The sequence below is a fragment of the Lactuca sativa genome, chromosome 3 (assembly GCF_002870075.4).
Source record: "Lactuca sativa cultivar Salinas chromosome 3, Lsat_Salinas_v11, whole genome shotgun sequence".
Lineage (NCBI taxonomy): Eukaryota > Viridiplantae > Streptophyta > Magnoliopsida > Asterales > Asteraceae > Lactuca > Lactuca sativa.
In genome coordinates, this window is record NC_056625.2 from 82,507,576 (window position 1) to 82,523,751 (window position 16,176).

Consider the following 16,176-nt stretch of genomic DNA (forward strand, 5'->3'; position numbering starts at 1 on the left):
CTGAAAAACTAGTTACTAGCTTATAAGCTAGTTGATAAAAGATAACTTTTGTTTAAAAAATAGCTTATAAGCTAGGTTTTTTTTTTTGAACGGCAAATACAATATAATCCTAAACTACTCATAAAATCACCTATGTCTCCGACGAGACTTGAACCCTCAACATATATATATATATATATATATATATATATATATATATATATATATATATATATATATATATATATATATATATATATATATATATATATATATATATATATACATCTTAAAAGCTAGTCCAAATAGCTTATTGAAAAGCTAGCTTTTAAATTATTTTTTGGTTTGCCAACAACATGACAACTTAAAAAAAATTCGAAAATTAAGTTGGTTTATCAGCTAGTTGTGGAGCACCAAACACAGCCTTATTAAAGTTGCATTTGGCACGCCACAATTAGCAAGCCAAAAGTAGCTTATAAACTAGTTTTTTAATAAGATAATTAGGCTTATTTTAGCTAGCCAAAATTAGCCTAAGGGTACATTTGAGAAATTAAAAAATAAATAAAATAATAAAAAATAAAGAGCTCCTAAAAAGCTAGTCTAAGTAATATATTAAAAAGTTGGTTTATAAACTACTTTTGGTTTGTCAAAATGATAACTTGAAAAAAAAAGGTTTCGAAGAATAAGTTAGATGTGGCGCGTCAAAAACAGCATAAGTAATTTTTTAAAAATCTAGCTTATAAATGTTTGTCAAACATAACAATTAAAAAAAATATAAAGATAAAAAATAAATAAGCTACATATGGCGCTCCGGCCTTAGACTAACCTTTTAGGAGTTTTTTTTTTTTTAATTTTCATATATACCCTTAATTATAAAAACTCTATTTTTCTAAATGTTTTTTTATGTCATTTTATATCTTTCAGCTAGCTTATTGTCTTATCATCTAGTTTTACCAAACGTTATGTTTAATCAACTAATTTTTCAGCTATCAGCCAACTTTTCATATAAAAGCTAGCTTTTCAGCTATCAGTTAGTATACCAAACATATCGGAAATAATAATTTTTTACAAATAAAGTAAATAAGATTTTTCAATTTTATAAGAACTTAAACCAAACATTTTTTACATGTTACATGTGTTTCGGCGTATTATTATATGATATTAATTTTGGTGTATAAATTTATATAATAAATATTTATTATTTTGTTAGATAAAGATTAATAAATTATAAGGTTTAGGTTATTTTTGTCACTTAACTTTTGGTTTTATACTCATTTGGTCACTTAACTCTTTTTAAGTTTTAAAAGGTCGTCAAATTTTTACCTTTATGCTCATTTAGTCACTTAACTTTTGGTTTGGTCACATTTAGTCACCTAACTTTTAAAATTGTGCTCATTTAGTCACTAAACTTTTATAGTGACTAAATGAGCAAAATTTTAAAAGCTAGGTGATCAAATGAGCACAAATCTAAAAGTTAAGTGACTAAATGTGACCAAACCAAAAGTTAAGTAACTAAATGAGCACAAAATCAAAAGTTTGATGACCTTTTAAAACTTAAAAATAGTTAAGTGACCAAATAAGCACAAAACCTAAAATTAAATAATCAAAAATGACCTAAACCCTAAATTATAAAATCCGTGTATATGATTGTTTCCAATAATAAAGACATCATGATCGGAAAAAAAAAAATATTTATATTTAATTGTACAAGTTAATTACTAAAAGTATGGATATGATTTATTTATTTTAAAGGGTATTTTAGTCAGTTTGTTAAAATCTAAAAGAGTTTTTTGTTAAATGTTAGTTGAAGTCGTTTTTGGATTTGAAGTTTTTGTTTAACCCAACAGCTACAAGTTTCTGCTGTCAAACAAAGTTTTTTTTCTCAAGTTTTTTTTTTAAAGATAGAAACCAAAAGCTCCCAAAAGATGTATTTCGAACACGCCTTATATGTTATTAAAGGCACTTTATGTAACAAACTAAAACCCCGGGTTTGAAATGGTTAAAAAAATCACAGAAAATGCAAAAACCTAGCATAAAGGACCATATCGGTAGTTTACTCTTTATGTTGTGTAATTTATAAATGGATAAAATGGTGAATCACCATTGACTATGTGTCTTAGCGTTACTAACAAATCAAATGATCCAAAATAATATAGATCAAAATAATATGAACAAATAACCTTTATATGATTCATACAAGTAACCTTTTACAATAGGGGACAAAAAGAGTAAACATGAGGGGAAAGACTCATTGTCATGAAATCATGTTTTTTAGGCATATGGTACTTTAGTTGGACATTTGTCTCATAGTGATCTTCGAGAATTCCAAGTGTGACACTTATGTCATTCCTAAATAGTCAAAGTAGTCAATTCTTAATCATGTTACCCTAAGTTGTAGCATTTAAATTTTTAAACAAAAAATGTTTATGGCATCAAAAAACCTATCTAACTCTACAAAGAATAAAAGATTGACATACATTCCAATTTACATACAACTTTGTTATTTCATGAACACAATCCATTTTACTCTTTCAAGATTTACACAAAAGAACATCATTATCATGAAAAAATATAGTAAATTACACACATATCAAATTCAAATCTAACAACAAATTTTAAGCCCTGTTCTTAAAAACCGAAGAAGAAGATCCAACACCCCGTGTCAATGACGATGACTTAAACCCTCCAGACAACAACTCAGACGCTTTTGGTGCATTTATCCTTCTTCTTTTCATCTCAAGCTCTGATCTTTTTGAATTGGACGAATATACCCCTGAAAAGATGGAACTTGACTTGATCAATGCGCGTTTTTCATCCCTATTCTTGTTGAAATTTGAAGAAAACTTGACACGTTTAGCAGCAACAATGTCTTGTTCAGATGGTGGAAGTAGTCTTATCCCAAGTCCCATTTTTCTTGCAGATGTTTCTTCTTCTGCTACTCTTTTCTTTTGACTCTGTTTTTTAAAAGAAATCATTATAAGTTTTACAAGAATTAAAAACCAAATAAAGTAATAAAATGATAAAGGTTATTAAATTTACATACCCTAAGTTTGGCACGTAAAGATTTGTTTAATGAATAATCATCCAAATGTCTGGAATCAGACACTTTTTGAAGTCTCACAAGCAAAGGTTCAGCTTCTTTTTTCTTCTTTAAATCCTCCTCTTGGTGTTCAAGGCGATAAAAAGGATCAACTAGCTTGTTTTTCTCTAAACAAATATAAACATTTTGATGGTCAACTCTTGGTCAAACATGTTACATAACAAATCTTGAATGATAATATTGAATTATTGATACTAATTACTAACCTTCCTCAACTTGAAGTACCATAGTTTCTGCATCTTCAGGTTCAAACTCTTCAACCTTCTTTTGGGCCCCACTGATAACCAAATACTCACAATTCTTTGGATCTGTTTGAATCACAATTACATGTTTGCAGCATGGAGCTTTCATGGTGAAGCTCCATATCTGAAATAAATTCAAGAATCATAATGATTAAGATTCCTTGGTGTAAAGGGTGAATTTGGTGATATTAATTGTAAAGTTTTAGAAATTTATAGCTTACCTTTGTAGAGTAATAATTTCCCACTTGTTTTTTTTCTGCATTGAATCTTACACCCTTTGCAATCATGGAATTGCAACCACCACACCAGATATGGTAAGGCATTTCAAATCTTATGATTAAGATTCCTTGGTCTAATTTTCTTGCTCTTTCTCTCAAGGCATGTTGTCCATTGAACTTGTTCAATCCACCCTGAAAAAGAAGATAGATGATTATTGTTATACATCATAATCGTTGATTAATAACTTTAATGTTTAATAGACATGTAATTATTATATATATATATATATATATATATATATATATATATATATATATATATATATATATATATATATATATATATATATTCAAACAGCATACCTTCTTTGGTTCCCATTCTGGAGGGTAGTAGAAGTTGTCTGCCCTAGCCGCTGCAAGTGTCGACTGCAAAACATATAAATGGTGTCATTAATCAAAAATTGTATGAATTATCTAGTCTTTTATGATGATAAAGTGAATCTACATTTGGATTTGAAAGAACTTATTATTTATGATTCATGAATGTAGGCTGTTGCATGACCTAGAAAACCTAATCAGTTAGAAATAGAAAATAAGAGAAGAACTACATTAAAATCTGGATTATGGAGTTCCGAATCCTAAACGCATCTTCTTTTGTGCAATTGGCATAGGGTATGAATCAAATTACATAATCTTAATGCTTCTATAGATTGTGGGTTGTGTCTTACACTCCTAGATTTAGGCCACCGCAGCTTTCTTTTAGGTTAACTATGTTAATACCAACATCAAGATCTTCTCGTAAGCATGGAAATTAGCCAAAATTACCCTAAAGTTTCCCAATCCTCTTTGTCTTTCTCTAATTACACTAAAAAGAATCCCTAGCCCTCATTCACGAATCAGACACATGATGCTAATTGCAAAACCCTAATTGACTCAAAAGGGCGATCTACAGGTGAACAAGATCCCAATACTTAAAAAAACATATATGAAATAACAAGATCTTTCTATAACAACATGATTTATGTACCATTGTCCGGTTTTAATTATTGTTCTCTGATCGGTGGATCACGATGAGCTCCCAAACTTCGGTTCTGTAGATTGTGCGGAAATAGCCTCGCGCTGGTTTCTATCGAGAACAAAAGGTTGAGATGCTTTTTTTTATAGGATGAAAGTGACGACGTCGTTTGTGGTCCCGATTTTAAGGCTTAAAGCGGTGAAAGAAACTAAGAATTAAGAAATAGTTCTAAAGGCCCAATTAATCGTTGGCCCATTTGTATGTTTTATTTGTCACCCTAAAATCCAAAACGTTATTTTATAATATTTTTCAAAAGATATTTCAAAAATGCCATTAGTAAGATAAATTTTATCACAGTTTTATTCTTAAAGTTTAAATAATTTGTTTAATATTCATCTTATTTATAATATAACAATAAGAATAACAACCATACCTCATTCTCATACGCATGGGATAAGAGGAGGTAGGAAGGTCGACAATCTACACCGTAAGGATGAAAGATTGTTTCTATATGAAACATTCGGTAAAAAAAAATGCAAATACAAGTAACTAAATGAAAGTAAAGCTTTTTGAAATCACGCTTACATTGAAATTATCCCTACATAGAAAACGTATGATCATAATAATTATAAAGTGGTATATGTCTTAAAGAAGAAACCAACAAAGAGAAAAAAGAAGATCTGCAGATGAAAAAGGGTAAGGGTAACGAAGTAAAACATTAATAAAATACGTTAGTAGTATAAGCAGATATATGAAGTAAGTTGAAAATAGGTATTAATTGCACATGATGTAAGTAAAATAGACAAGAAGAATGAGAAGGGAAAAATTGACTGGTAAGCACAAACAATGTAAATGAAGCTAGGCACTAGACTACACTAATGATACTACTCATATACCATGATTCTAAACCTCCAAAGTTTCCTATCATAGGTCATGTTATCGGGAAGGATTAACTCTTTCAAATCTAATCGCACACTATTTTTCCACTTTCTTCTTGGCCGACCTCTCCTCCTCACACCATCAACTGTAATAGTCTTTATTATATGTTTTTTTGCTAACTACATTGTTCTAGTGGTTGATTCTAAAAAAGTAGAGATCGGCCAAGAACCTCGTTTATATGCTTTTTACAAACAACTTTCTTCTTGGTCGACCTCTCCTCCTCACACACAATTTCTTCTTGAAAGAGTTAGCCCTTACCGATGATATAACCTGGAACCCATTTATTTGAGAATGTATATTGTAATACTTTACAAATCGATATATGAAATTTATGCAAAAATTATCTATATCAATATTTATATAAATGGGTTTTCGTTCGCCCATTGTAGGTCAAGTCACGGATCTAGGAATTTCTCATGTTGGGGGCACTGGATCAAACTATATACCTTTGACTTAAAACACCTTGAACTAAAATCCTTAATTCATGAAAGGCCCTAACCATCACTTTTACCATTATACCCTTAGGCTCCAAAGCACAAACTGAACTCTTGGATCATATAATCTACATTACCCTCATGTAAATGGATCTAAACCTCTCTTTCCCCAAAGTCTGAAGCCTTATGATAATTGATCTTTGGGTCATGTCCCCGAATTATGAAACGACTCAAAATAGGGTGTTACACTACTATCATCTCTCAAACCTATGCTCCTAGCATGTTGGTAATGCTTAACGCTACTCAGAGCCTTTAGGAAAGGATATGCAGGATTGTCTTCTGAATATACTCTCTTCACCAGGAGATGACGTTCTTCAACCCTATGTCTGATGTAATGGTACTTTTCTGTCGATATGCTTAGATCTACCATGTTCCTAGGGTTCTTTGGTCAAAGCAACCGCGCCCTCATTATCATAGAAAAGTTCCACTGGCTCTTGAATGGCCGGGACTTCTCCCATATCACCGATAAAGTTCTTCAACCAAGCCGCTTCCTTTAATTCCTCACTCGCTACGATGTACTCTGAATCACAAGTAGAATTAGCCATCATTTCTTGTTTGGAAGTCTTTCAAGTAACAGCTCCACTATTTAACAAAAACACCCAGCCCGACTGAGAACAGAAGTTATCGTGATCTATCTGAAAGTTGGCGTAACTATATCCACTCACTCTCAACGTATCACTACCACCATGGAATAGAAACATTTCCTTTGTCCTTCGTAAATACTTAAGAATGTTCTTCACTACAATCCAATGAGCTCTGCCAGGATTTCCTTGAAAGCGATTGACCATGCTCAAAGCATAAGGCACATCATAGCAAGTACAAATCATAGCATACATGATCGAATCTATAGCCGAAGCGTGTGGGACTCGACTCATGTCAGCTATCCCTTCATCTGTACTAGGGCTTTGAGTCTTACTTAACTTAATAATACTATGAATGGTAGTTCCCTTTCTTGGAATTTTCCATACTAAACCATTTTAGTACTTTATCACATTATGTACTTTGAGTAAGACCAATAAGTGTTTTCTTTATATCCCCCAGAATCCTTATCCGAAGAATATAGGCCGCTTCCCCTAGATCCTTCATTGCAAAACATTTTCCAAGCCAAGATTTTACTTCTTGCAAGGTCGGAATGTCATTTCACATAAGGATTATGTCATCAACATACAGTACTAGGAAAGTCACTATACTCCCACTAGCCTTGACATACACACATCACTCATCATTACTCGTAGAGAAACCAAATTCTTTGCCTTTCTCATGGAAGAAAAGATTCCAACTATGAGATGTTTGTGTTTAATCGATAAATAGATTTCTTAATCTTACACACTCTATTAGAAAACTTTACATGTACAAAACACTCTCGCTGACTCATGTAAAAATCCTCAGCCAACTTCCCATTTAGGAAAGCAGTTTTGACATATATCTTCTATATTTCATAATCGTGAAAAGCAGCTATGGCAAACATTATCATGATAGAATTTATCTTGGCCACTGGTGAGAATGTCTCGTCATAGTTAATCCATTGGGTTTGAGTAATGCCCTTCACGACCAGTCGTGTCTTGAAAGTGTGTACCTTTCCATCCATGTCGATCTTCTTCTTGAAGACCCAATTGCACCCAACTGTCTTTCAACCTGGTACATTATCAAACAAATTCTGACTTGGTTATCATACATGGACTTGATCTCAATATCCATTGCTTCTTTCCATTTGGCAGCCTCATGGCTCACCATCGCTTCCTTATAGTTAGTTGGCTCATCCAAATTTACCAGTCTACTATCACTAATAAACGTATCACCATCTAATGTTATATGGAAATAATAGAACTCAGGTGGCATGCTAACTCTACTGGATCGACGAAGAGGTAATGAATTATCAATGGGATCAACAGGAACTTCATCCTCTGGTTGATGGCTAGTGTCTTCTAAGGTTCCTTCATTGGTTGACTCCTGAATTTCTTCAAGTTCAATTTCACTCCCACTATCATCTTTGAATATGAGTTCTTTCTCGCGAAAGACTCCCCTTCGAGCTACAAAGACTACGTTTTCACCAGGTCTGTAGAACAAGTATCCAAAAGACTTTTGTGGGTAACCAATGAAAATACACCTCTCACTTCTAGGTTCTAGCTTGTCATGAGTCTATCGTCCAACGAAAGCTTCACAACCCCAAACCTTGATGTGGGCTAGTGAGGGAACTTTCATTGTCCATATCTCGTGAGGTGTTTTGGCAACCTTCTTGGTAGGGTTGTTTCTAAGTCATACCCATAAAAAGAAATAAGAAGAGAAAATCGACTCATCATGGAATGCACCATGTCTAACAAGGTCCGATTACGCCTTTCATCTACACTATTAAGTTATGGTGTCTTAAGAGGAGTCAAATATGAAACTATTCCACATTGCTTGAGATAGTCATGGAACTCGATACTAAGATACTCTCCACATCTGTCAGATTAGAGCATATTTATCTTCCTGCCCAATTGATTCTTGACCTCGTGTTTAAAATCTTTGAACTTTTCAAAGGTTTATGAATTATATTTGATAAAGTAGATATACCCATATCTGATATAATCATCCATAAATGTCACATATAATCGATTAGCATCACTTACGATAGATCTGAAGGATCAACACACATCAGCTATAATCATCCATAAATGTCACATATAATTGATTAGCATCCCTTATAGTCGTTAGTCGAGGCGGAGTCGGGCTTATGTAGATTTAGATGGGTGGGACCCGTGGGCAAGGCTACCCTGTGGTGTGGTTGGGTGGGACCCATGGGTGAGGCCCGTGTAGTGATGGCAATATAGGTAGGACCTGGTAGAGACCGTTGGGTCAAGGATTTGGATCTTGAGTTGCAGGATCGAGTGGGTGGTCAGTGTGTGACGCAGAAAGATTTATGGGTTGGGTATCCTTGTTATTTGGACTCTTAGGAACCTGCTGGTTGGACCAGGTGCGAGGCTGGTAATCTCAATGATGGTTTAGGAACCTTTATATCTCAGTCTAGTGATGGGTTGTCCTGAATTAGAAGGTTTTGGGTGAAGTGCAAGTGCAGATTTGTGGATCTCGGGTTATAAATTAAGTATCAGGTTGGTTTTGGTTGAGATCTCGAGTTGGGAATCGCGAGTGTTTTATGCAAGATTTCCATTTCAGTGGGATAAGAAGTGGGGTATCTATATGTCGAGGGCATCAATCAAAGGGTTCAAGGATAATGAATGGATTCAGTTTTGATGATAGATAAAGACCTTGTGATTGTGACTTGGATTGGTTCTATTAGTGAAGGGCATCCAGATAAGTCAAGGCAGTATTATTGATTTGGAACCCATATGGGGAGTCACTCGTTTGGAGAATATGTTAGGTCACTCGTAGTTTGGGTTAAATAATCTCAGAGGAAAAGATTCGACCCTGTTGTGTAACTCTCGTCTGAGTCTAACCGTTGCAGGGATGAGTTTTCTATTCGAAGGATTATCTGACCCTTCTGTCAAGTATGAGTGTTCTGCAACAATATTTGGTCTGTGATTCTGTTTTCTAGTGGGAACCTTAAGCATCATAAATTGAGTAGTCAACTGGGAGTTAAGTGGGATGGATTCGGCAATTGATTAGTATGGGCGGTCTGTCGGGGAGTCAGACCACCTTGAGACTTCAAATTTCAGATTGAGTGGATGTGGTTATTTTGCAAGGATTTTTTTTGGATGGAGAAAAGATTCGTTCATCTTCGGGTTGGAGAGCCCTACGAGGGTTGGTTTCAGTTGCCTTGGGAAGGCTGTGGTATGCTCGTGGTTGTGGCCATATTGCTTAGGTTGTTTGGCGTGTCAAGGATTGAAAGAAATGATTTCGAGGACGAAATATAATTTAAGTAGGGGAGAGTTGTAACGCCTTGTTTTGAAACGTTTCCCATTTCGAGTTGGTGATAAGGGATTGGGTATTAGCAGGATTAGGACCTTTGAAGAATTGAGATTTGGCTCATTTGGAGGTGGATGAAGTAATTTGGAAGATCCAAGTATTCGGTTTTTGTTTTGGAGTCAAAGGGTATTTTGGCAATTTTTCAGCTTATGTTTTTATGGAAATCAGATGTTCGTTCATAATATTGTAAGGTGGGTATGGGTTGATTAAAGTGTAGAGTTTCTCATTACCTTTTCAAGGATATATGGATCATCATAATCGGATTTATAACGAAGAAGTTATGGCATTCGGAATATGTTAGGGTTGAGAGGAAACCCTGGTACGCGGGGCATACTTAGGGTGTACGTGGGGGGTACTGAAACGAAGGGTATTACGTTAGGCGTAATGTTGTGTACGCTTAGCGTACTGCGAGGGTTAGATCGGGGTTGTGAGACCTTGTACGTTGGGCATACAAGGAGTACGCAGGGCATACGAGGGGAAAGGAAAAACCCTAATTTTTGAATGTGTACCCTATATAAACTCATTAAGTCTTTAGGGATGGCATCTTTTCCAGCCTCCAAGTCCCCCAAACCCTAGAAATTGTCCCTTAGCTTCCATGGTTGTGTTTATGAGCTCATGGTGTGCATCTTGGTGTGTTTTGTCTCACATTCAAGAAAATGGAGTTTGGTGCAAGGTTGTGGATCAAGGAAGAGTTTGTGGATCTTGATTATGTGATTCATTTCCAGCTTGTTTGAGGTAAAAAGCTTTGATCTTGTTCATTTTTGGCTTAGATCTATTTTGTATGAGTTTTTGTCCCTTTTTGGCCCCTAAAACGAGATCTAGTGGCTTGGTACCACTCTGGGAGCTATGAGTTGCCACTCTTGGTGTTTCTAAGGTTCTTGATTCATAAAGTTGTCTCCTTTAGGGTTTGGAATCCCCATGCATGAGATGATGTCCATTTGGTGAAACTATAATGCTTTATTTTTAATTTGGGTTCTTTTGGGGCATGCAAAGTCACCAAGTCAGTGACTTTATGGTTCTAGACACTTGTGTGGACTCAAACCTGTGGGTCGGACTTCTGGACTTAAGCATTAAAAGCTTAATGTCTATTTTGGCTTAATGGAAGATTACGCTGGACGTACAAGCAGCATACAAGCCAAATAGAAAGCACACTTAGCGTACAACTGAGTACGCCCCATGTACTCAGTCAGGTGGATTTTTGCTTTTAGGCTTCATAGTTGGGCTTCTTTTTGGGCTTGGGTGTTTGAGTTCTTAATGGGCTATCTGAGTACAAGTATTATGGACTAGGAAATTGGTTAGGGTTTCAGGTAAGGCCCATGTAAAGGGTTTGGGCCCAATTTGTAAAATTGGGCCATATTTAGGCCTTGGTTGATTATTTGTCTTCTGGGTCTTTTCAGGTTGTGAGTTTGGGCCTTAGCCTTGGACCAAGCTAAGTTAGGGGTAAAATGGTCTTTTTACCCCGAGTATGGATCTATGGTTATGGATTAGAACTCGATTATTAATTGGGTGTTGTTTTGATATTGACAGTTAGTGGAATCTGTCAGCCAGCAGCCAGGGATCGTTTGTATGATTTTGTAGTGCGAGGTGAGTCTCCTCAATAGGTTTAGCAGGTCGAAGGCACCAATGCCAACCCATGGTTTATATGTTAGGATGCTAGATGTTTGTTCCACTCTTTAACTTTTTATATGATGGTATACTTATCGGGCAAGTCCCGATGCCAGGCAGGGCTTGATGAGGAAATCGTATGCTAGTTATCAGTATGTGTTTTTATGCTTACCGGGCGAGGCTCGATGACTGTATGGGATGCTATAGTCTTTGTGATTATTGCATGTTATATTAAGGTTATATGTTTATATGATTATATGTTCATATGATTATGTGTGTATTGGGCGGGGACCAATGCCAGGCGGGGACTGGTGATTGACAGATCTGTAATCGGAGCGGGGCTCGATGTCGGGCGGGGCCCAAGATCGAGTGAGACTCGAGACTGAGCGGGGGCCCAGTATTTGATTTATGTATGTGTGGTATGTGATACCTTAGGGAACTCACTAAGCTTTTTGCTTACAGTTTTCAGTTTATGTTTCAGGTGCTTCAGATTTTAAATGGAAGAGCTCGGGATGATTGTAGAGCACACACCACATGTTTCCGCATTTTGTGATTTACTCTGATTTTAATGATGTTTTGATAAATCTTGATTACCTTGGTTTTATAGAAATGTTATGTATTAATGATTTACTAATCTAAAAACGAAAATTTTATGTCATTACTTTTGGGATGTTACACATGTCGAGTCCACTCCGTCAGCCTAACGAAACGTAAATATATATATATATATATATATATATATATATATATATATATATATATATATATATATATATATATATCATGACTTTTCAATTTCTTTCTAATAATAATTATAAGTTAGTTAATAAGGTTAAATAAATATCAAACCTAAAGTGTATTGTTCGATGTAAACCATTATCATTTTAAATTATTAATTTGAATATAACATTACAGTTTCAACTTAAATATAAATTTCAATATTAAATTAAATAAATTTTAATATTAAAATAATATATTTACTTCTACTTATAAAGTTATGTTTTTTTTAACTTTTAACATATTATACTTAATTTTTTAGTTTTAATATATTGTTGGATGTAAACCATTATCATTTTAAAGATACAATTTTGGAACAATTTGTATAAAATATTGAAATTACACTACAAGAAAATAGCCCTTTAATGACGCGCAAACAATGACACTCACTGATAGATGACGCACATTTGTAAGTGCCCTAAAGATAATGTCAGTTTTGCAAAATTTGAAGGATAGAGGGCACGCATTTGTGCGCGCCCTAAACTTAGTGTCAGGAAAGAAAAAAATGTGGAGGGCGCCTTTCATAAAATGTGTGTCGTGTAAATGTGTCACTTTATAATTTTTAAGTGAAACACGCGTTTTAGGCGGGAAATGAAATGGACGAAAATTACCCCCGCCTATTGAATCCCAAAAATTAATCCCCCGCCTCTTCTACTTAGCAAGAAAAAGCCCTAGGTCCCTTATCTTCATCTTCAGTATCATCAAACATCTCGTTCATCCTCTGCATTATTTCCATCGTTCTTCCCTCTCCTCACTAATCAATACCCAAAAAACCCTAATATCATAACCACTCCTATTTTCTTACACAACAAAATCCCAAAACATCACCAAATGCTAAATTCCATAAAATTGTTGTGACCATTTTAGCTAGGGCTTTTTTCAAGAACGAAAACACTCTCGCATCTCTCTTAGCTCTGAAACAATGGACGATTCACCTTGCTTCGCCTTTGGTCACTTCTCCTCCAGCAACGTCAGGCCTTCCTCGTTACAAATCGACCAACGATATCGTGGTGAAGCTTGGCTGCCAAGCTGTGACCTTACGCTGAGGTAGAAGACTTCATGGTAGGTTTTCCTCTGGCATTTCCCCCAAAGCTAATTTCCAGTCTTCCATCCCCTTTTACTCCACCGATCGTTCGATTGGCAATGATTCTTGACTCTTACGACCCTATGACCCTCTTCTTCCTCACGTCGTATTCTATCCTATCGTTCTGGCTTTTCATCTCCTTCTCACTATAAATAATTGTAGGTTCTATCTAAGAAATCAATTTTAGGGGGTATTAGGGTTGGAATTTTCTAATTTAATGGTTTGTTGTTTTCAAAATTAGGATTAATCGATGCTGGTGGTTTGGTCGCACGCCTTCTACACTGTGGGATAGAGATCATCTCCCATTGTTTCTGCTAAGGTACATTTCATTGATTTCTCGATCATATGTCTACTTCAATTTCTCACACCTCTGTGTCTCCGTGTTTGCAATTGCAGGTAAACAAAGGGTCTATTCCCCCATCGTTCACACTTAAAGATCAAGATTGTAAAACTGTGAGCCTTTCAAAATTCAAAGGCAAGCCTCTTGTGGCCTATTTCTACCCTGTTGATGAAACCCCTAGTTGCACTAAACAGGTTCGAATCACATTTTCTCGTGTCTTTATCCTTAAAGAAATGATCTTTTTGAAGCTTAAATCTGCTAATGTTGGATGTTTAAACATCTTTGGAAAAATTATTGTTGATTCTCGTCTAGAAAGTATATGAGTAGATAAACAAGATTTGTTATGCAATCTTTAGGCATGTGCATTCAGAGACTCTTATGAAAAATTCAAGAAAGCAGGAGCCCAGGTTATCGGGATTAGTGGTGATGATGCAGAATCACACAAGGTAATAATAATAAGAATCAATCTCTAATGTTGCAATTTTAAGCTTGGTAGATGTGTACACATATCAATTAGTACACCCATACACATGTATATCCATTGTTATTCTTGTTTTAATGTGTAATGAAGTAACATAAGTTTGTTATTATTATCGTAGGCATTTGCAAAGAAATACAGACTCCCATTTACCTTGCTGAGTGATGAGGGTAATAAAGTCAGAAAAGAATGGGGAGTCCCTTTTGATCTTTTTGGAACATTGTCTGGTAGTCAGAAAAGAATGTTGGATGTCCATGTATCAGATTCATCTGTTATACCTTTATCAGATTCATAGCTGGGTTGAAGAACATATCAGATGAAAAGGAGCTACAATTTACAACAGATATGATAAATGATAACTTCATCAATTATTCTGCTCGGCATAATCGCAGGTATGTTTGAAAAAATTGTATATGTAAGCATCTGTATACATTTAGTGCACTTACATTTTATCAAGGGACATAAATACATGATGGTGTTTTCATGCATAGGAAGTTTTATGCAGAGGAAGTTTTGGAACAGTTACCTGTTTTGAGAATTTAGAAACAGTTCCACCTTTTGAAACATGGGATCAAATCTTTTATATAAATCGACCTGTTGAGATTAACAAAGAAGGTGTAACGCCTGTGTTTCCGGGCTTGCCATTTTTTAGTAATGTAATAGTCTAGGTTAACCTTTGTAACCCGTTTTGAAATAATAGAAGTGTATAATTTGAGTATTATGTGTTATGTGCTTAATTGTGTGTCTTAATTTAATTAAGAATAAAAAACTAAGCGTCAAAATGAAATGTTAGATAAAGCCGATATCTATGGATAATGTTGTAGTAGTTGAAGCGAGGTTTTCGTGCATATAAAGAACGCCAAAATCCGAGTTATAACGAAGAAGTTAGGACCTGTCGAAGTTTCGCGACAGAACCGGCACGACCCAGCGCGACGTAAATAGTGAATTTAAGGTAGATAGATATCTATCCTTAGTGATCTAAATGAGAATTGAAGATCTCATCGATAGTAGTGCAACGACGGAAAGACGGGCGGAAACGGAGTTCAGATGAAGGAGTTATGAATTTCGAACGGAGTTTTTCTGTCCCGGCCTACTAAAGATAATATATAAGTAATATACTTATAATATATTAAAAATAAAGTCAAAATTAGCCAATGGAGTCTAAACGAGAGTTGTAGAGCATAATCTCACCTTCGCGGCGATATAAAGAACGTCGAAAACGGAGTTCGTATGCGAAAGTTATGAATTTCTGAAGTTCGGAGTGCGAAACCCCAAAACTGTCAGAGACCACGACGTGGCAAATCTCCTGTCACCTCCGGAAGGCATTCTGACGACATTCTGATTTACTCGAAAAGCCAGGAGGAACATGGCAGACACTTGCGAGAAGTGTTAGAAGTTTTGAAGAAGGAGACGCTGTATGCGAAGTTCTCCAAATGTGATTTTTGGATTCGTGAAGTCCAATTCTTGGGTCACGTGGTCAACCAAGAAGGGATAATGGTTGATCCAGCAAAGATTGAAGCTGCGATAAAGAAGCATTCGAGATGTTAAAGAAGAAGCTATGCGAGGCACCGATACTTTCTCTACCCGATGGAGTTGAAGACTTCGCTGTTTATAGCGATGCGTCTGGTGTTGGATTGGGTTGTGTTTTGACCCAAAGAGAAAAGGTGATAGCATATGCGTCTCGACAGCTGAAAGAGCATGAAAAGAATTACCCGACTCATGATTTGGAGTTGGCGGCGGTAGTTTTCGCTCTGAAAATATGGAGGCATTACCTCTATGGCACGAAGTGCAAAATTTTCACTGATCATAACAGTCTCCAATATCTCTTTAATCAGAAGGAATTGAATATGAGGCAACGACGCTGGCTAGAATTACTTAAAGACTACGACTACGAGATACTTTACCACCCCGGTAAGGCTAATGTTGTTGCTGATGCTCTCAGTCGGAAAGTCGATCTTGGAAGGAAAAGGCCAAGAGCGTTGAGAATAGAAGTTGTCTCGAC

At 35.5% G+C, this 16,176-nt stretch overlaps 1 protein-coding gene across 1 annotated transcript; it reads right to left on the reverse strand.

Annotated features, from left to right (window-relative positions):
* Nucleotides 1-2,425: 2,425 nt before the first annotated feature.
* Nucleotides 2,426-4,716, reverse strand: LOC111904567 (uncharacterized). Its single transcript, XM_023900320.2, has 6 exons — nt 4,567-4,716; nt 3,903-3,965; nt 3,543-3,731; nt 3,286-3,445; nt 3,023-3,186; nt 2,426-2,933 (listed from the first exon to the last, which is right to left on the reverse strand). Exons 1-6 carry the CDS (start codon nt 4,567-4,569, stop codon nt 2,595-2,597), a joined length of 918 nt encoding a protein of 305 aa, XP_023756088.1. The 5' UTR covers nt 4,570-4,716; the 3' UTR covers nt 2,426-2,594.
* Between the last annotated feature and the right edge of the window lie 11,460 nt (nt 4,717-16,176).